We start from the raw sequence: 21,569 nt of genomic DNA, 5'->3' as shown, positions 1-21,569 counted from the left end.
CAGACGCAAACAGAGCAAAGAACCAATCAGAACAATGAACAAATACATGTAACCGGCGCCAAGCGCGGGAAAACGCGTGCGAGCAAGTCACGTTCGTTTGCTCTTCTTATTGGTTGAAAAAGTGGCGCGAATGTTTATTAACCAATTACAGAGCGTAGTAAAGGAAAACCAAAGCAAACGCGAAATTACTTTCGACACGCGATTGAATGAACCGCTCTGCTGGGCTGATTTACTACTGTTTCTTCCTTGAATTGCATTCGGGGCGAGAATGAAGTATAAATTGGGCCTAAGAATTGCGGCAACCCATATCTTTTTAGTTCCCATTTTCCCTCACCTTGAATGCACGAGTTATGATATTCCTCGGCCTGAGTCTTGTAAGACATTAACCGCTGAACCAAAGCTTCCGCGCACAGGTCAAAATTTTCGTGGATAGCCTGGGGACGAGTTGGAGTCCGCTGACCTTTTTGGCGATAGTACATCTGGTGATCAAAAACAAGCGGAGAATTACAATCTTAGGAATGTGTGGGGTGATGAATTCAAATATGACCAAAGTGAAGATGAAATACCTCTGACGTTGCCAGTAAGCCTTCTAAACCTTCTCTTAATGTGTTTCTGATGCGCGCCATGAAGTGTCTAACATCAAAAATACAAACAACATTACAAAAACTGCAACTTTCTCCCACTAATAACTGAGCAAATTCAACATGCCGCGAGGAGAAAACACCTAAGGAAACGTGTCTGACGATTGTTTTCAATGAGAAGCAATAGGCCATTTCCAAGGTTGCTTTGAACCTCATTATTAAAGCGAGGCTAAATGCAAAGCTTTTCATATGAAAATTAGTTTTGTTTGCATATGAGTGAAAATTAATTTTCACATGAAGAGCTTTGGACTTAGCCTCGCTTTCGTAATGAGGTTCAATGCAACGCAGAAATGGCCCATTGGAGAGGGTCTTTCATGTTCGCTGCAAGCTATAATTTCATGTGCGAACATGTCAAGTGGAATAAAGTGTCCAATGAGAAATTAGGTTGTTTAGGGTCTTAAAGTTCCGGTTTTTAAGGGTAAAATTGTTTCTAGCTTGTCAGAAAACTAACGAAATGAGTGTGGCCCCTCGACGGCGTAAAGGTATGTTATGCCTATTATGAATACATACTAGACAAGCACAGACCCTGGTCTACGTCCTCTGATTTTTAATGAGTTTTCCAATAAAGAACCCGTTACATTTTCTTTTAAACTTCAACGGTTTCATTGTATGTTGAGGGTCTAAAATAGCGAAAAGTCCTTACCTCGGTTCGAAACTTTTTGTTGTAAATAAATTGTTGCATTTAACAATTTCTTGACAATGAGAAATGTTGCTAACTTAGAAAAAAAATACATTTATTCTGAGTGAATCGTTTATTTTGGTCACCCATTTTGCGTGACCTGTCATTAGTAGGATATGTACCGATATCTTATGAGAGGCGAGCCAATCAGAGCGTGAGTTCGTTAATATCCAGGGGTTGGATTTTATAAGAAGGTGTATTGTACCCTGTATATATGAGTTTGGGATTGAATTAAAACAATGCCTTAAATTCAGCTATATAAATACAACTGGAAGCAATTAAATATGTCAGTATTAGGCAACAAAACGATTGTTTAACTTTGAAAAGATTAATTCGACACGTTTGAATGTTGACTTGGCAAGACCGGATATTAAAAGAAATAATAATATTAAAGTACAAATGAGGCCTTTAAGCTACTGTTCACATAAAACGTTAAAATCCAAGCTTTCGCCGATCAAAGGCATCATCAACAGAAAATATTCCGCGTACAGCTGATATGCAAATATATGTGGCGTAAAATGTAACGTAAAATGTGACATAAAAAGTACAAATACAAATATGAATAAAATGACTATTTTATACATGTGTGAAACTCGCTCATTAGATCCTTTTGTTCATATTTGTATTTTATACTTCTCATACATTTCACGTATTTTACACTTTTCACACATTTTACGTCACATTTACTTGTATATAAGCTGTACGCGGAATATTTTCTGTTATCCCTGATGATGCCGTTGATCAGCGAAAGCTTGGATTTTACTGAACGTTTTATTTGGACAGTAACTTAAGGCCTCATTTGAACTTTAATATTAATATTCTAAAATGCTGCTGAAGGACAACATACAAATATTATTAAAAGAAATGTTAAAAGAAGATGGATCTTATTACATGACAAGTAGTGATAAACTGATTACATTTTCCGTAAACTCCTGAATTACATTTTGCGTCAATTTGTCAAATTTTGCACGTATTTCAGATCTACCCACAAAAGTAAAATAGCACAAACGGACGCCTGAAACCAAACCCATTTAAACCCAATCACAATTCAGAGCAAATACATGTAACAGTCACCAAGCGCGGGAAAATGCGTGCGGTCAAGTCTTGGTTTAGGTTTAGCTTCTCATTCGTTTAAAAAGTGGTGCGAGTTTTGCGGAACGATCGCTAAGCACAGTTAAGCCGGCAAAGCAAACGCGAATTACTTTCGACACTTCATTGAAAAGCGCTCTGTAAGCTTGACTTATAAGAGTTTGCTAGCCAGCGTTTGTCCTCACAAATTATACTACAGTTAATATTCTTACAAGGTCCTCTTTGCAATTCGCGTTGTCTCCATTCTGAATAGTATGAGCCCAAGAGTATCTCAAGTCTTTCTAGCATGATCATTCTTATGAAAGGCGCCATTTGAAAGAGTGCTTTTGGTGACACGGTGTACCTTACGATCATTGATCAGGCACATTGCCCTCGCTTTCCTGATCACGATGTTGCGAATCTCGCGATATCGCCAACAGTAAACGAACGGGTTTAACGAAGAGTTTAGAAAGAACAGAAAGATGGAGGAAAAAGCCACGCTTACATAAGTAACGTGCGTGTGATTAACATCCAACAGGATAGCAGAAAATAAACTAGGAAGATAACAACCGAAAGATATAATATAGACAAGAAAAGCATTCAAAGCTGATTTCTTTTCTTTGGCCGCTTTCACCGCTCGATCATGTTGAATCTGGTGCTGGCTGAGAATTTGATTCTGATGATGTCGCACAACTTTGTAAATACGTAAATAAACCACAGTTATCACTGTAAATCCAACACTCTGAACGATCACAGAAACCAAGTTGTTGTGGTTGTGAAGAGAAATTAATACGACGGTTGCAAGTCCGGTTGCGAGCCACAAAATCGCCAAACCAGCACTAACTCGTTTGTCTGTGACAAGTGATTTGTATCTTAAATGCAACGTCACCGCTAGAAATCTATCCAAGGCGATGGCGGCAATCGTAAAGAAGGACACACCTGCCAAATAATACGCTGAGAACATGGTTGTTGTTAAAACAGCAGGGCACAAGTAGTCGAAGTTATAGTCGCCACAAGCCGCCATATTTAACATCACCGCAATGACGACACCAAACATTGGTTGGACAAACAATCCCACGGCTAGATCGGAGAAAGCGAGACTCAACAGCAACTTCTTAGCAGGTATTGACGAGGCTTTCCAAAGGGCGTAAATTACGAGAACATTCGCAACAGTTGCCACAAGGGAACAAAGCAAGTTTAACACACAGACAATTAAAGTCAGAAATGGTTGAAACTGAACAAGTATGGTAGCTTCCACTAATTTCTTCTCGCAAAATGAAGAGACCATGTTTTTGTTCTCTTGGTGACTGCGTTTTTTCCTTTGGCTACATCAGCATTCAAGGGCGCTGTGAAGCGGTCTAATTCTCAACCGTAAGTAATTTTGCGAAACTAATTGCAAACGCATAGGTGTTTACTTGCATGTAGAGCGGTTTCCAATTGAGTGTCTTAAAACCAAAACCAAAGTAATTACTCTGGCCAATCACATGATCACAACAGATGTAAACAACACAGCGAGCCAATCAGAATTCGAAGCAAATACATGTAGCTGGCGCCAAGCGCGGGAAAACGCGTGCGGCCAAAACACGATTGGTTTTGGATTCCCATTGGTCGAGATAGTGGCGCGAGTTTTGTTAACCAATCACAGAGCGTAGTAAAGCAAAACCAAAGCAAACGCGAAATTACTTTGGACGCTCAATTGAAAACCGCTCTATACAATTTGCATGGCAGCTTAAACTTAGCAATTAAATTGAACGGTTGGAGGGTGAATTCGGTTCTATTCAAAACTAAAGTGCGGTGCTGCGATGCCTCTCTTGTCAGCTACAACCAATAAAGTTAAATATTCTGTCAAATTACGAAAAGCTGGGTACAAACAAACAACAACAGAGGCAAACAACAAAATAAACCAACCAGAATTCGAAGCAAAAGCATGTAACCGTTGCCAAACGTAAGAAAATACACGTAAGCATTCGCCATCGGTGAATGAACCAATCAGAACAAGGTACAAATACATGAACCGGTGGCAAGCGCGGGAAAACGCGATCGAGCAAGTCATGATTAGTTTTGGCCTTGCTTCTCATTGGTTGAAAAAGTGGCAAGCTTTTTTGCTAACCAGTCAAGAGCGCATTCATATTAAGAAAAAACCAAAACAAAAACGAATTACTTTCGACCCTTAATTGAAAAACACTCTGTGGTGGATTAAATGTAATTATATAGTAACCAAAACATGAAAAACAAACACCTGCAAAATTTCAAGTTTCGAAAAAAAAAATGGTAAGGCGAAGTGAAATAATTGCAATAACGCAAGTCATTACGGGATGTGAACAAGTCAAGTATGACTGTTTTAAAAGCCAGAACCTGATGATAATTTCACGACATATAAGATACACGATAGACCGAGTAGATTCATCGTGTCTTTAAATTTTGACAACAAATGAACAAAACCAAGATCTCAAGTGACAGTTATATTTTGGTATAAACTATACCATCATCAGACTGATGGTACGGTGAATCTACTCGGTCTATCGTTTATCTTATATGACTGTTTTATTGTGTGCATTATAACTAACGGAAATTAAAAAGAAGCAAGCCATGATTCAGCATGATTTAGAAAACAAATACATGCATTGGGGCAGTCGACTTATTTACTTTTTGCCGGGTAAATGTCAAGTGAACATTTGGGGTAGGGAGGGTGCACCTGAAGACCAGGGAATTGATGTCAAAATAGTTTAAAGACAGTTTTTATGATCAGTTGGCAACAATGCGCACTAAAGAAAACCTTGAGAGGAAATACGTTTGATTCCAACAGAGATGGCGAGAAAAAAAAAGATGATTGAAGTACGAACTTTCTTCCTTTGTTTGTTCAACATGCAGAAAATTAGTTTTAATCCGCTTTTACTGCAGCTGTTTTTAAGACAGAGAGGAATCACAGAAAACTTCAGTTGTCAAAAATTACCGGCCATTGAGCTTTCCGTCGCTATTATTAATTTTTTGACGTCCATCCAAGTAAATTATAGTTAAGTAAACGAGCATGTTTCATCCCATAATTTAAGCTTTGTCTCGCAAAATTTCTTGCATTTGAAAAGTAAACACTCGATCCACATTAAGTTAAGATAAAGCAAGGGAAGCCAAGTTTATCGGAACTGGACTAAACATGGCGTCATTGTTCTGCAGTCTAAAATTAGAAGAAGCAACGCTACTTCTTCAGCTTCAACCATCTTTATAGCGTTGACTTTCTGCGTGCTCAACTTTATGTTTTCGCTTGTGGCGACTATTGGTAATCTGCTCGCAATTTGCGCCCTATGGAAAGCCTCATCGATACCTGATACTTTGAAGAAGTTGCTGTTGAGTCTGGCTTTATCCGATTTAGCCGTGGGGTTGTTTGTTCAACCGATGCTCGGTGTTAACATCGCGGTTATGTTACATGAGGCCTCGAATGAAAACTATGACTTTGGGTATTTGTGCCCAACTGTCATCACAGTTTTCATGTTTGCTGCATATTTTTTGGCAGGTGTGTCTTTCCTTACTATTTCAGCGATCGCCCTCGACAGGTATCTAGCGTTAATATTGCATTTAAGATACCAATCACTTAGTCAGGGCTGGTTTGGCGATTTTATGGCTCGCAACCGGGCTTGTTAGCTTCACAGTAATCTTTCTTCCCAATCACAGTAACCTGGTCATTGTACTTGTTCAAAGCTTGGGATATGCAGTGATAACTTTAGCATATCTTCGTATTTACAGAGTTGTGCCACATCATCAGAATCAAATCCACAGCCAAAGCCAGATTCAAAATGACCAAGCAATGAAAGCGGCCAGAGAAAAGAAGTCAGCTTTGAATGCTTTCTACGTGTACATTATTTCCCTCTCTTGTTACCTTCCAAGTACATTTTCAGTAATCCTGTTGGAAGTGAATCGTTCGCAAATTTCCGTCATAAGCACAGCTTATGGCGCCTTTTTTTTGGTCTTCTTAAACTCCTCTTTGAACCCCCTTGTTTACTGTTGGCGATATCGAGAGATGCGCAACATCGTGAAGAGCACAGCGAAGAAAATGTGTCGTATGAAAGACCACACAGTCCACCATGCCACCAACAACAATCTGTTTGCGGCCTCCGCATATCCGAATCACTACACTGGACAAATCACTGACACTCTTAGACTAACAGTATTGACTATCATGCAAACAACAAGAGTTCACCAAAAAGATTGTTAATCTCCGAGTAAAGATATAAGCACTGCTCGAAAACATAACCCAGTTTTGATCGGATCTTAATGCTGGATGAATGGCTAAAGACTAATTTATACGCACCAATTTATGGGCCCGGTAAGTAAGTTCAATCGCATGGGCTAATTTACACGTTACAATTTGTCAGCCGATTTCTTTTTCATTCACGGGTATATTACGAACTCACTTAATATGACCAGCTCCAAGTTGGCTTGATAGCTCAGACGGTAGAGCACTGCACGGGCATCGCAGAGGTCATGGGTTCGAATCCCGTTCAAGCCCGATTTTTTTTTCAGGCTTTCTTTTCGCAACTGCTTATTTACGTTGCGTAAATAACTGTGATGATCTTTGTTCTGTTTAATATTTAAGATTTCTTTTTCTGTTTGTGTAATGTGGGCTGAAAATCAGCCTGATTAAAAAAGACTCTGTTGCCGCCACTGCTTTCTATAAATCGGACCCATTTTTCGTCCACTTACTCATTTTCTTTGTCAAATTGGGACGAATTGGCCTGATTAATCAGTATGCGTTAATTAGCCTTAAACGAAGCCAACACCGATCCACTGACTGTCCGGCGAACACCGACAACGATACCGGATCGAATGAAGCCTGCGATGCTTGCGCTAGAAAAGGAAGGGAAGATGGGAATCGGGCGCGCGCGCGAAGCGATGCGCGTTTCGAGCTCTCCCCGCGCACTTCTCGCGCGCGTGAGATTTCCCTGTTCCCTTTCCATTTTTTGCGCCTGCCACGCAGGCTAGATCGAAAGTGACGACAATTGTTTCATACCTGCCCTCTTCCATCTTCTCACCAAGCACCAGATATTTCTTGTCATATCTAGGTCCCAGCGCATCCCGTCTGGATGCACTTAACTTGCGATTTCTAAAAAACAATGCAAAAGGAAAAATAAATTTTACTCCAAAAAACCTTACTTAGATGATGTCATATTACTGAGAAACGTATCTGAGATAAAACATTGCCAAACAGAATGCTATTTAGGGAAATACGGAAAATGGTCTATTTCGGTGGATGTCACGTTGCTTGGAACTACAAGAATCTCTGACGAAAACTGTAAACGGCGATCGACATTACAAGTCACAGTTTTCAATTTCTCAGAATTCTAGTTTGTCTGCTTTTATTCAGACCGTTTGACAAGGATCTACTGTTCATCTTTGCTAGGTTTTATTTCTTATGACTATCACTTCACATTATATACAGCATACGTTTTATCCGGAGTATTAAAAGCACAGCGAAAGACTGAACAAATTTTGATTCGAGCATCCATGGTGAAGCTAAGAGTACTGGTAACGGTGGAGAGTCCCTCCATCCGTGACATTGTACACAGAGAGACCATGTTACAAAAACTAATCACAAAGTTAGTACCCTGCGCTCCTCTGTCTGCCAGTTTGCTTGTCCAAATCTGAAAGCTTTCCCTAAACACAAAAGCAAACAATTGTTAATCGTTTTTCAATGGTTCAATTAAGTTAAATTGAGCCTTAGGTAACTGACAATACAAACCAAAGAAATGTTTGAAAATCAAGTGTGTTACCTTTAACTCTGCTGGCACTGTTTTAGGTCTTCCGTCTCCTTCTGCAGCCTTGGCTGCTCTTGAAAGGGACGCTGGAAATAAGTATTGGCGAAAAAACAGATCAATAGTGCCAGGGTAGAATAACGCACTGTGCAAGTCAAACAGGAGTCCATGTTATCGGAGTGTTGACAGTCATCGCAATTAAGTTCTCGCAACATTTTTATTTTACCTTCTACATAATGAGAATGGTTATTTACAGTGCAACGAACTCAACCGGGGCCACCGAAAAACCCGACACTTTGAAATTTGAAGAAATGCTCTCGTTTTTGATTGGTTTACAAACTACCAATGCCAGACTCCTTTGTTGTAAACGTGACCTGTGATAGGCTGATCAATGTTGGGTGGCCCCGGTTGAGTTCGTTGCACTGTAATTGTTCAAGTTTAACACAAAACTTAAGATTTAGGGGGGGGGGGGGGGGGGGGCGGCGAAATACGAGAAATAAAAATGTTGGCAACAAGAAAAATTCCCACAGCCTGCTGGTGTTTATCCAAGCAGAATGTAAAGGATTTGAGTATTAAGGGACTAGAAAAAATAACAGCAAAAAATAAAAAATAATAATAAATAAGAACAAACAAAACAAAAAAAACTGAGGGTCGGCTTTCCAGTTGGCTTGATAGCCGGCTCAGCTGATATAAGAATAGCGGTTGCACTCGTCCTGTGCAAGCTTATATCAAGGACGGTGCCTCCTAACACAGAAGTATTTTTGCGCGCCTTATGACTTTGCAGGAAAAGCAGATCTTAGCAAGGGTTGTTAGAATCCAACAAGAACATTGGCGGTAACCAAACATTTTTCAGATATGATTAAGCAACAATAATTCTAAAAAGCTAAATACATAATGATGGATGGCATTTTTTCCAAGTTTAAGCTTAATTATCTCCGAATCAAAGGCTCCTGTGAGCCAACTCGTGAATGCAGATGACACATAGTAATTGCAATTTAGACGGCTACGGAAACTTCCTCAAAAGCTAAAAAAAATTATATCTTTGCCCGATTATGTAACGAAAAATGACCATTCTTGTACTATTAAAATGATTGTCAAATTATTCTGTACAGATTGAATAAGCCGATTATTCTGATGCGCCGATTAAAAAATATCACGTGTTTTTTTTATTCAAAGTTTATAGGAGCACGCCATGTGCAGCTACGTCATGCAAATTCGTGTGATAGTCCGCGGCTACTGGATTTCGCGATCGGGCTAGTGGATTCTAACCATCACTTGCCCGATGGGCAAGTGAAGTTTTTTTGGGAATTAAAATTACAAAATTACTGTAGGGCAAGCCGATCTCACAAAGGGAAATATGTTCAACAAAGTATCGCATTACGATTCATGCCCGACATAAATGCGTGAAATTTTTCCTTTGGAGTTCAGTCCACGCAATCCTCAAGTAAAAATAATGAACTATGACAAGCTCTTGCTAAATAAGAATTATTTATCGACCGCGTCCTTTTGCTTTCCCATAAATTACCAGTTGTAAATTTCGAAAATGAAACATTTTTTCCCTTTGAAACCTCTATGAAAGCTGACAAGATCTTAAAAGTGTTCATTTCACCAGAAATTTGCATAATTTTGTTTACGACGTCAATGATGCGTGACATGGCACGTTCCGCTTTCGCGTGAAAACTGACAAATTAAATTATTTTTTAATTAAATTATTTTTAAATTAAATTATTTTTAATTCTTGAGAGAAACCGCACTTCGTAGAAAAAAACGAAAAAATCCTATAACTTTGCTCAGATTCAACGAAAAATCCCCATTCTTACACTAAAATGATTGTCAAATTATTCTCTACAGAATGAATGAGAGAATTCTGACGCGTCGTGAAACAAATTTTCACGTTTTTTTTTTTTTCACTAATTGAGTTTACGACCCCGGACTTTCTGAAAAACTGAAAAAACTTGAAACTTTGCTCAGATTGAACGAAAAATCGCCATTCTTGCACTAAATGATCGTCAAATTATTCTCTACATATTGAATAAGAATTTCCTGATGCGCCATGAACAACAAATGTTCGCGTGTTTTTTTCCACTAATTGAATTTAAAACTCATTCACTGCGCACGCCCGAAAGTTAACGACAAAACCGACTGATCGACTGATCGACTGATCGACCAAGTCGAGAGTCAGCTATCGCTATAACTCGTTCATTGCGCATGCGCGCATTCACGAGTTAAAAAGGGTAGTTACTCTTCTAGTAATTTTCTTTTTGGATTCCAACTACCCTTGCTAAGATCTGCTTTTCCCGCATTGCCATAAGCGGGGCAAAAATATTTTTGTTTTAGAAAGTACATCCCGAGATGCACAGAACGTTTATGCACAGAAGCAAAAGGAGACACCCTTCTTAAAGGGAACCTGCACTCCGACAACAAATGGACGGTAAATTGTTTGAAATATTGTCTAAATTCTGAATCTTAGTTTAAAAAGTAGAAGTGACATTCAAGTGTGCTAAGAATAAAGTATCGTTGTCGCCTATTAAATTTCCCGGGTGCCGCTATTTTGCATTTTATGACGTCATACGGTTGCAGCTATTGTTAGTAAGCAGAAGTTCTTTTGTGTGAAACAATAGAGAAACCGTATTACGTCATGAAATCCAAGATGTCTGCGCCCGGGAAATATAAAACCGAAACACTTGAATGTTATTTCTACTTCTTAAAATAAAATTTGGAATCTACACACTATTTCCAACAATTTACCGTCCATTTGTTTTCGGAGTGGAGACACCCTTCTTAAACACTCGAACAAGACAACACATAATACAAGTTCGAAATTCATTAACATATCACTCACGGGTACTCTTGGGTTTGTCGCCTTCTTCATTTGGTAACTCAGTGGGTGCTGGTATTTCGCTGCTTTCAACTAAAACTTTCTGGGAGAGTCGTTTTTTTCTTTTCTTTGACCTAAAAAATCGAGAGGAACGAGTAAATAAGGAAATGTACTACGAGCAATATCACAATACCTCACTGTGAAATGTAGAGCAACAACAACAATTTTAAGAATGATGTTTTACTCAGTGAGTGACACAGGCATACTCGGAAAAAGGAAATCCGAGTTCTCCTATCCGGAGTCAAACCTAAGACCTTCTGATTATCAGTTCGGATGCTCTACCACTGAGCTATAGGAGACTCGTGGGAGCTAAGGCCATTAAACTCATAGATTTTCTACATTGATTAGGAGTAAGTTACACATTGACATAAACATGAATGCTGTCTTGTCGAAATAACTATAATGGGCTAGGGAGACAGGGCAGACATACTTAGAAGAAAAATAAGTCTTATACACTTACTACTGAAGATGTTTGCTGAAATGTCATACAACTAAAACATTACACTTCATTGAACTGAGATGCAAATATAAACGAACCGCTGCTGCATGAATTCATCCTAGTACAAAAATTCCGCAAACATTGTAGGTGAAAATAAAGCATGGAATGAATACAACAAAGCACTCGTGCTCTTGCGTGAGAGAACTGGCCGCATAAACAAGGTCTTGAGACGAAATCTGTCTGAAAACTGAAAAGGAACACTTACAGACAGAAACATAAAATGTTCAAAACTCAGGTGAACGTGAATCTATCGCACGTGCGTAAAGCACAAAAGCGTTAGTTGCCCTGGAGATTATCAGCATTTCCCACCTCTCCATTAGCTTTCCAGCTTAATTTAAAGATTGGAAATGGAGGCTGTTTTGCAGTCTGCATAAGATGTAAATTTAGGATTCTTGAGTACAACCAGCAACGGGGACGAGAAACTGTTAGCTCCAACAACAACAAAAGAAAGAAAGAAAGGAAAGACAATGATTCAATGAATTTACTGAAAAGAAAATGTTAAAAGGTTAATCAGAGATAGCAGACGTACTTTGGAGGAGGGGGCTTTCGTTCAGCCTGCGGTGGTGACACAGGAATCTCTACAAACTGATGAAAGTTCTCAGGCGAAGGAAAGCGGAACATCCGGGACATTTTCACATCCGGGGCCTGAGCCTTGGGGCTATCATCACTAGAATCTGAGAAGAGATCCTCGATTTCTTCTTCCACAATCGTACTGACAGAGAAGTGCAGAGACAGAGAGAGAAAGACAGAAAGACAGAGACAGAAAGAATTGTAAGATAAGGTAGGGGAAGTAAAGGGGAGGGAAGAAAGCTTACGGATGAAGGCATCAACAAATGGACTCCCACGAAAGCACAGAGCGGTGAGGCTGTCATGAGGAACAAGAGATTTTCAAGGGTACATGTGAGTGGAATCTGCCATTAAGAAGGCTTTTCGGACATTCTGGGCACTCATCCTTTCAAAGAAAGACAACAGCGTACAAAACATGCAAGATTCTAAATCCCACTCCATGCAGGAAATCATCAATCGAGTGACCTGTGAAAGTGGAGCAAGTGGGATGTAATAGAGCTTGAAGCAGAAAAGATAAACAGACATAGAACGGGTAGGAAGAAGAAAAAGATCATGTCAACCCGTTCAGTACCAAGAGGAGTGTCAAAATTCCAAGAGCATTCTTGTTGTGAAAATTTAAGTTCTCACACGAAATAGATTACAAGAGAAATAAGGACACAAAACAGTCACTAAAAATGTTTTAACCCATCATAAAATCCAAAACAACTAGTAAAACTTGAAAAAACCTGAAGAATGAACCGTTTGCAGCTAACGATTACACGGTACACAATCCAGCATACTGGAGCATCCAAAACAAAGAAAAAATCAAGTTTGACTGGATGAAGTCGCTTTTTTTTTAAGTCTCAGTGCGCAACTTGCTTTCCAGCATGGCGGACTCTCAGGGGTACCAAGTGACTGTTAGTTGCAAAGGGCCTAATCCAAACGAAAAAGACAAAAATGATCATTTTTTCTATGTCTAGCTAAACTTTTCATATGTTGTTTAAAACAGGTTAAGAACTAACTTGAGCCCTCCTTTTAAAGCCTTATCGTCTTTTCTCTCCTCGTCCTTTTTGTCTTCATTATTTCTCAGTCCCGCCTGTAGCACCGCTAGGCTGGGTGTGGCTGGGTTTAGCAGACAGTTCAGGTACATGGATCTCTCATGGAACGTCTGCAGAATAGGGATGAGGCTGCTCTGAACCTGGCGGGCTGTCACTTGCTAAAGTTGAGAAATAATGGCAACACAGGTTACGGCACTGTTGGTTATATTCAACTTTAAGGAACACCTACAATCGAAACTCAAGCAAAATCTCAATTTCAATTCAGCAAAAAAAAAAACAAAAATCAAAAAAGGAAAGAAAAACGGAAGAGAAAAATAATAGTCTTAATAATACAAAATTATAGAACAAGGACAGCCATACAAAAGTTCTGCGAGAAAGCTCAACTTGGAATGGACAAGTTTAATATTTAATAAAGCTACTGGGCATTACATTACTGTGGGCTGCTTGTTTTGCTTTACCAGAAAGTTCTACCTTTGAATCGGTGGATGTACACCTTAAGAAGGCGTGGTCATTAAAATGCAAGTCGATGATTGCGTAGTACTTTCCTATAGTACTTCTTATTCTGTTTTACAAAGGGTTGGCTTCTACCGACATTTGGGTCTGTGGATGAAATTTTTTAATGTCGAATTGCAGTATTGCATTGTACTTTGCTTTTACAACCACAAACACGAGAGAGAGAGAGAGACAGGTATCGCTTCAGTACGCGAACTTTTATATTTCACTTCACTCTTGTGTGTAGTGTCCATTTGAAACTGATAGAAAAGTATCTTTTTGTTTCCAAATCAGTTTTATTTGACCGCCATAAGCCATACCTCCTTGTCAAGATTGGGTTTTTCAACTGCATCGATGTGGCGCTCAAATGTGGACAGATAGATGGCGAGCTTTTTAGCTTGAGAGTTGCTGAATGCCACCTGACACAAAAAAGTAAAAATACAATGATCAAGACTCACATATACGTGCCGAGACACCCTTGCAGATAGCTGAGACGAGGGAAAGTCAAAACAGGCAAGAAAACATTTCGGTGAAGAAAAGTCATGCGGAAAAATATTTCGTACTTGACTTTTGAAATTGTAAATGGTTTGAACCCAGAAGTCATGTCATAAGTACGTAAATTATGATCATCCGGGTGAGTGTAGTCCTGAGAAGGACTGTTTGAGATAACATTGACTGGCGTTTCGACAACCTGAGCGAAAGTCATCTCAGAGTCCAGTAAATTGTGGAACGTCAGTAGATGGTATAAATGTCTCTGGTTGTTGGCCTGATTAGTGAACGAAGTGGAGATGACTTTTGCTCGTCGAAATTTAATGCTAAAGATTCGAAATAGTTTAACAATTAATTCACGTATTGTAGTTTGTTCTCACCTCACTTTTGACTTTAACTTGTGTGTTGGTCAACCATCTCGTCACTTTTTCCATAAACGTCAAGTCAAACAAATGATTTTTAAACCTGCAGAGCAAGGGGAAAAGATAGTTGCACAGACGATACACCTTAGCCTACAATAACATTGCCGCTCTCAGAAAAAATACAAAGTGACTGCATTTTTTTAGTTAGGATAAGAGCAAGAATAACCACTTGTAGTTGACAACGTAAATGAATCATCGTGGTTTATTTTATGAAAGTGGCTTCACAAGATATCTTGAATCTGAACCGTTCAGATACAACTAATACTTTCTTGGGCACATAACTACGATTGTCTTCCGTGTAATAAATCTCAGTTCTATCTGCAATTCTGATGCACGATATTTCATCTCTTCACTTTCACATATCCATCTTGAATCTTTCACGGGTGCATTGGTAGCTCCCAGTTGCATGCACGAGAACTCAGTTGGTAGAGCACTGTACTCGTGTTGAAAACATGCACATGGTTTCAAGTCACGTTTAAACCTGAGTTTTTGTCATGCTTTCTTTCTGCAGCTGCCTCGTAATAACTCCGATGTTTTTCATGTATTAAAATACAGTAGTCTATTTTAAACTCTGACGTGAAAAGTGTAAGCTCTTTGCTTCTGTCGCAACGTACCCTCTACAGTAACCAAACCAAATTATGGCGTGTACACTCGCGAGAGAATTATAGTAAAGGAGTCAAACGGCCGGACTTATGGAGTTGACTGTTTGGTTTTATCAATTTAGTTGATAAGGTAGTTGGCCACAGTAAAAAGATTCGCGAGCTGACGTTTTGAGCGTTAGGCCTTCAGAGCGCTGACGAAGGGCAAGCGCTCAAAATGCCAGGCGTCAAATCTCTTCACGGTGGGCAATTAACATATTAACTCCACCCCTCCCCCACCACCCACACCGACGCAGGACTACAGCTTCTTTACAAACTAACCCCCTTATGGGCCTATGACGTACCTATCCTCTAACTTTCCGGCATAGTCAGTAGCTGCCTCTAATCTCTTGGACTCCATTCCCTCAAGTTCAGCCATGAAAGATCCTTCGGAAGAGTCAATCTTACTGGCCATGCGCTCCTGTAACAACATAACAAGAGTAAAGATTCCATCTTACGAGTTCAATTGCATATCACTGTAAAGGCCGACACATAAGAAGGAGATGACTAATACAGGGACTTGATTCAAGGTGTCCTATTGCCCCCTGTAGTGTTTTTGTGCCCGCATAGGTCACTTGAGCGTATATAGGACGGGAAGTCTTGCAGAGACAATTCTTATTCTCAGTGGTTGGTTTATTTCAAATTTGGTCAGAAGAGAGACATATGTTCTCGGGGCGTGTCCCCTCAATTCAAACCATTCTGGGTCGAGGGGGACTGAAAGAAGCAGCTAGGTACCAGTTTGGGTCCCCACGGCTAGATTTATTGACGAACGTAAATAGCTCACATGCAACGACATATCCCGGGTGGGTAATGATCACAGGAAAAGAAATCTTGAAAAAGTTCAAGTCAAGGCCTCAACGCACGGTGCAAAATTGTGCACAGCATTGCTAAAACTTCTAAATTGCACGGCGAAGACTGCAAAAATTTCTCTCACCAGTTTCTTTCGGTACTCATCAACTTCATCCGTCGAAAAATTGCCGCCATCAGAAAACACCCTACAGAAAGTGGAGAGATCAAAAGTTGCGGTTAAGTTACAAATAACCACCTATTTACAGCCTTAAAATAGCATTAATGGGTTAAAGTTTTCTATTCTTTAATAAGTTCTTACTTGAATGTCTTTCTGAATCTTGCATTGGAGTTTCGCAGAGTGCTCAGCATCTCATCCAAATCATGGCGAAACTTTCTCAAGGAAGTTCTAATCACATCCATGTACTATAGACAAAAACAAACAGACAGTCACTGTCCGGCAATTCCGTGGTGACAAAGAGCCAGACCAATGCAATTCGCCGCCACCCCTAACTCCCAAGACATAGAGGATATTACGCGGCGCCGAGAAGATGTGAATTTTATTTTCGAGTAATAAAAACAATATTTGCGCGAGAGAGTAAAATTCATATCTTCAAGCTACCGTGTAATTTTCTCTTTATTATGCAGACAAATATATCGTTCGCCATTTTTCACCGACTGTTTGCATAAACAACAACAACAAAAAAAAAGCGGGAAATGGCGTCATTAATACCTTCAAAAGTGAGGATATGGAAAATATGCCACTTGCGTTCCGGATGTAGTTTCGTATTAATGTTGTGAGTGGTGTATTTTCCAGTAAAACACTCGTGTCTATATAACAAAGGCCTCTATTGGGTCCTGATAGCACAGCTAACAACTCAAACAACTCAACCTCAAAAGGCTGGTTTCCATATGATCGCGGATCGCAGATCGCAGATCGCAATAAGGTCTGCGATCGTCTGCGATCATATGGAAACTACTTCTGCGATCGTCTGCGATCGCGATCGCAGACGATCGCAGAAGATAGAACCATGTTCTTTCTAAAGGCTGGTTTCCATATGATCGCAGGCCGCAGATCGCAATAAGGTCTGCGATCGTCTGCGATCATATGGAAACCAGCCTTTAGAAAGAACATGCTTCTATCTTCTGCGATCGTCTGCGATCGCGATCGCAGGATCGCAGACGATCGCAGAAGTAGTTTCCATATGATCGCAGACGATCGCAGACGATCGCAGACCTTATTGCGATCTTCGATCTGCGATCCGCGATCATATGGAAACCAGCCTAAAAGGCAATGAAGCACTCAAAAAAGAAAAAAAAAGAACAGTTATATGATGGAAGCCTCTTTCACCTGCTCTACGCGTCCAGCAACTTGATCTTGGATCACTAAAAGTCTGCGGAAACACACAGCACTTGTTACGATTTTTTCACCAAACAACAATAAACAAGTCTTGCATAATAGGGAGATAATAAATGAAATTAGAGACTTAGGCCCGGTTCAGACGCCGAACTTTTCATGAGCCGAACCTAATACCTCGAATTAAGTACATGAAAAGTTCGGCGTCTGAATCAGTTGAGAACGGCTGTTTCAATTTGGAACGGCTCAGCCGTTCTTCCCGCCTGGCTCAGCCGGGAATTTCGGCTTTGGAACGGCCTTGATTCAGACGTCGAACTTTTCATGAGCCGAACCTAATGCATAAATTATTATAACGTATTTCAAATAAAAAAATTAAAATAAAAAAAAAACGCTAACATTTCGATTGGTTTTGCTTCAAGTAAAATAAGTTCGGCTAATTAAGTTCGGCGTCTGAATCAAAAGGCGGGATTTTCGTGATTTGGGCCGACCTTAATTTGAATTAAGTTCGGCTCATGAAAAGTTCGGCGTCTGAACTGGGCCTTAGCTTTGTCATAAAGTGTTCATCGAGCCGGTTTAAAGTTACAATCAGATGTTATTAACTTACAACAATCAGCGGAATGGATATGTTAATTTTCGAAGATTAACTTATGAATAGTTGGCCTTACGTACTCGTGGGTTTTTGTCGCTGAAGTAAACGTCGCCTCAAGTTCTTGAACAGATTGTTTAAAAATTTCCGTCTGCAAAACAAAATGAACAAGTGTTTCTTTAGTTCTATTGTTGTTCAAACTGTTTAAAATTGTTAATGCAATTTTTATTATAACCCACGCGTGTGTTCACGGAAATTGAGCGTGATTTGTTAAAGGACAAATACAAATTTTGCAACGTTATAAAAGATGCACACACGCGAAAATGGCGTTAATTTTTTAGGAAAATTTCACGATTAAAATAGTGCCGTAATTGTTACTATAAAGAAAACATACAACACTGCACTTTTTCGTCATGTTACGTTGTCAAGTTAAGGACGGTGCCTACTAATGCAGAGGTATCTTTGCGCAGTTTATGACAATACGGGAAAAGCAGATCTTAGCAAGGGCTATTGGAATCCATAAAGAAAATTGGGGGTAACTTCCGCTTAGACTGAATAAAAACATAGTTAATTGAAGGACTAGTTAAGAAAATGAAAATGGAAACAATAGTGCTGCAATTTATGTTTGAAGGACCGCGACCGTGCACAATCCTTTGTTTTGATGTTTACTCAGTCGAATATCTTAACAGGAACGTTTTATTGGTCAGTTGCTCCAACACATTTCAAAATCTATTGTGCATGGTTTGTGCACGGTCGAGGACAAAAATGCTAAAGGCCGATTTAGACGGTGCAACTTTTGCTTACGACTGTCGCATACGATTTCTAGAGCGCGCGCTGCTCGCGTCATGCAAAAAATCGCACACAACTCTCGTCATTCAACATTGCCTATACCTACGATTGTCGTAGGATTTTAAAACATGTTTTAAAATCCTACGACATTTTTCGTGTTGTGTGCGTCTGTCGTAAGGATGTTGTAGGTTGATTTACACGACGCGATTCGTGTTGTAGGCATGGCGTAAGCGTGTCGCATGCGACAAATCGTAGGTAAAATCGTACCGTCTAAATCGCCCTTTAAAATCCTACGACAATCGTAGGTAAAGGCAATGCTGAGTGGCGAGAGTTGTGTACGATTTTTAAATGACGCAAGCAGCGCGCGCTCTAGAAATCGCATGCGACAGTCGTAAGAGAAAATCGTACCGTCTAAATCGCCCTTAACAAAACCTTATAGCAAAGAAGTTTTGTCAGGTTTCATAACCATTGCCTTTGATAAATGGTAAGCCTCCGATGTTTATGTCTTGATTGGCAGCTGTCAATCTCACCTCCTTATCATGCTCCTCCACCATCTGTTGGAACCTTGCCTTGAATTCATTCAGTGACGTAGTAACCCCTTTGCAGTGACGCTCAACTCGCTCGCGATGCATCACCAACTCCGCTGTGGAATCAGAAAGAAATCTCATCAATTAGCCCGGGTAGCTGGCGGGATTGGTTTGGCGAAGGCGAAGTTTACATGTCTCCCTGTCGCGGCTTACGCCTCTCATGGCAGCTCCGCCACCAAAACTTTATATTCGTGTGCGAACAGTACCGCCAGCTACTCAGGCTAGAGGCTAGTCATTAAATTCGGCTTACTATCCACACGTTTGTTTTTTGTCAATTCCGATTTCCACCTGTTTCTCCTGCAAGGCATCGTGGTAGTTGTCTTCAAAATGACGTGCAACTGGCCATTTTCCGATCAAACGAAGATGAGAAGAGCTAGAAAGATCGGACAATTTTATCAAAAGAAAAACTATTGAATTTGACTCGTGCGTATTTTCGTCTTGAACTTGTGATGCACACTTTCGTTGAACAGGGTGATCCAGAATTAAGCTAGCTCCGTCAAATTATAGTTCTAATGATCGTGAAATTTCGCTTCAAGCGGTAGCTCATCTTGTATTTTGGGCCCTGATTACTACCCTTGCTGACCATGAACAAGAGTAAGCTTATGGATAACAGTTTCTTCACCTGCTCTGACGTTATGCACGTCTTGCTCTGCTCTAGCAGCTCGTGGTTCGTGCAGATGAAGCCGTAAATCTAACTCGCTGTTTAACTCTTCAACCTGCGGGAAAACAATGCAGAAAAAAGTTAGCCCGAGTTCGAAACTCTAAAAAAACCACATCTAAAATTTCATTTTACAAATTGACTTACCTTAGCTGCTACTACGCTGTCGGCTCTGTCTATGGCTTGAAGCTTCCATTCTTCAAGGTGATCCAAGAACGCTAAGCGAATTCTGTAACGCAAGAAACATACCGCGACGCGTTTAACATACAATCCATCATACAACCTGTGGAAAGGCTCTCTAACGGGGAAAAGGGTGAAATGAAACGCAACGGGAAGGGGGTTGGGGGAGAGCGTTTCATTTTCATCCTACACCCCACCGAAAAGGCTGTTCAAAGAGCTTAATACACCTGTGCTGAAAACAAGTGTGGAATTTGCGAGCAAATCCCTCCATGAACTGAAGAAAAGTCAACCGAGTGGCATAGATGACTCTAAGACTGACAGAGCTCACTTACGAAGGGAAATCTACTTTTTGAAGGTATTGAAGAAACTTTGGTTGCAGAAGACACAATGAAGACACAGCTAAGGTACTGGGCACGTTTATGTCCTCCATCATAAAAACTGACAATCCTGAGGAAATAGAAGTCCAAAGAATCCACCGCCTCGACAAGAAAAATACCAACAGACCTAGAGTGACAATCGCCCGCTTTCTTCGATTTACCGATAGGCAGAGAATCGCTTAACTTGACAGATCTCTTCAAGACGACCGGATCCGTATTTATCATCATCTTCCAACATCCATTCAAGAAGCTAGCAGACGCCAAATGCCTTAATTATCAGAGCAGGTTCACGCATGATCAAAGCCAAAGTCGAAGTGGTGAGGATGACTCATGAGAAACTGAAAGGCTTATAAAATTAGGCTTCTTCGTTATAGTGGTTAGTAAAAGTTATCACATTAAACTCATCGCCAATTGATGAACTTGAGGAAGTTGCCTAAGAGAAGGTAGCGCCAGGGGAGATACGAGCAACAAGAAGAGCACGCAGGTATCCATGGCAACCCTGAGAACAGCAACCACCCAGGCACCGTCACACTGATAGAAACAGTGGACATACTTACCAACCCAACCCTTACCATGTCCAGCAGAAGGGAAGGAGGGCAGAGAGGGAACATAAGCACGCCACAAGCAGATTTGATGCTCAAAGCAATTGCATATCCTCACACGGCTGGAACGCGAAACACGTAATCCCTGCAAAGCCCCGTATGAGACCCAAAACACGCATGACCGCCCCAAACGCCGCAGACCAGCATTGGCTCCGCTCGAGTCTAACTTACACTAAATTACATATAGCCGAAGTAATAGCCTCTTCAATTTAAGTATAAAGCTGTACAATCTTTGGCTTAAACCGACTAAAAAGCTAAACAAATACGATTACAAAACAAACACACAATTTGCAAAATACTTACTGTTTTCTGAGGTCCAAGAACAGCTCCTCTCGAATGGCAATGGCTTCGATGTAGGACGGCAAAATATCTTCATCTTCCTCGACTAAAAAAAATCGATAACACGCTGAATAAAAATCCAGCTGAAGGACAAAAGGTTCATGAAGCATTGCAGGCTTTTTTGTTATATAGTAAAGAACCTCCTTCAGGCGGT

General features: G+C 40.3%; 1 protein-coding gene across 1 annotated transcript in view; it reads right to left on the bottom strand.

The window, feature by feature from the left end:
• Positions 1 to 21,569, bottom strand: part of LOC146461936 (coiled-coil domain-containing protein 180-like) — a 47,247-nt gene that overhangs the window by 5,448 nt on the left and 20,230 nt on the right. Inside the window, exons 23-40 of the mRNA XM_085086332.1 lie at positions 21,380 to 21,461; positions 20,065 to 20,146; positions 19,882 to 19,975; positions 19,203 to 19,315; positions 17,967 to 18,034; positions 17,292 to 17,334; positions 16,263 to 16,366; positions 16,089 to 16,149; positions 15,460 to 15,575; positions 14,475 to 14,559; positions 13,926 to 14,024; positions 13,078 to 13,271; positions 10,975 to 11,084; positions 8,151 to 8,221; positions 7,985 to 8,034; positions 7,391 to 7,483; positions 567 to 633; positions 335 to 479 (exon numbers count right to left, since the gene is read on the bottom strand). Of these exons, the coding sequence (XP_084942458.1) occupies positions 335 to 479; positions 567 to 633; positions 7,391 to 7,483; positions 7,985 to 8,034; positions 8,151 to 8,221; positions 10,975 to 11,084; positions 13,078 to 13,271; positions 13,926 to 14,024; positions 14,475 to 14,559; positions 15,460 to 15,575; positions 16,089 to 16,149; positions 16,263 to 16,366; positions 17,292 to 17,334; positions 17,967 to 18,034; positions 19,203 to 19,315; positions 19,882 to 19,975; positions 20,065 to 20,146; positions 21,380 to 21,461 (1,677 nt within the window). The remainder of the gene's footprint in view (positions 1 to 334; positions 480 to 566; positions 634 to 7,390; positions 7,484 to 7,984; positions 8,035 to 8,150; positions 8,222 to 10,974; positions 11,085 to 13,077; positions 13,272 to 13,925; positions 14,025 to 14,474; positions 14,560 to 15,459; positions 15,576 to 16,088; positions 16,150 to 16,262; positions 16,367 to 17,291; positions 17,335 to 17,966; positions 18,035 to 19,202; positions 19,316 to 19,881; positions 19,976 to 20,064; positions 20,147 to 21,379; positions 21,462 to 21,569) is intronic.

The sequence above is a fragment of the Pavona decussata genome, unplaced genomic scaffold (assembly GCF_977016875.1).
Source record: "Pavona decussata unplaced genomic scaffold, jaPavDecu1.1 SCAFFOLD_193, whole genome shotgun sequence".
NCBI classification, from domain to species: domain Eukaryota; kingdom Metazoa; phylum Cnidaria; class Anthozoa; order Scleractinia; family Agariciidae; genus Pavona; species Pavona decussata.
The sequence above is the reverse complement of the archived record's forward strand: the minus strand, read 5'-3'. Positions and strand labels throughout refer to the sequence as shown.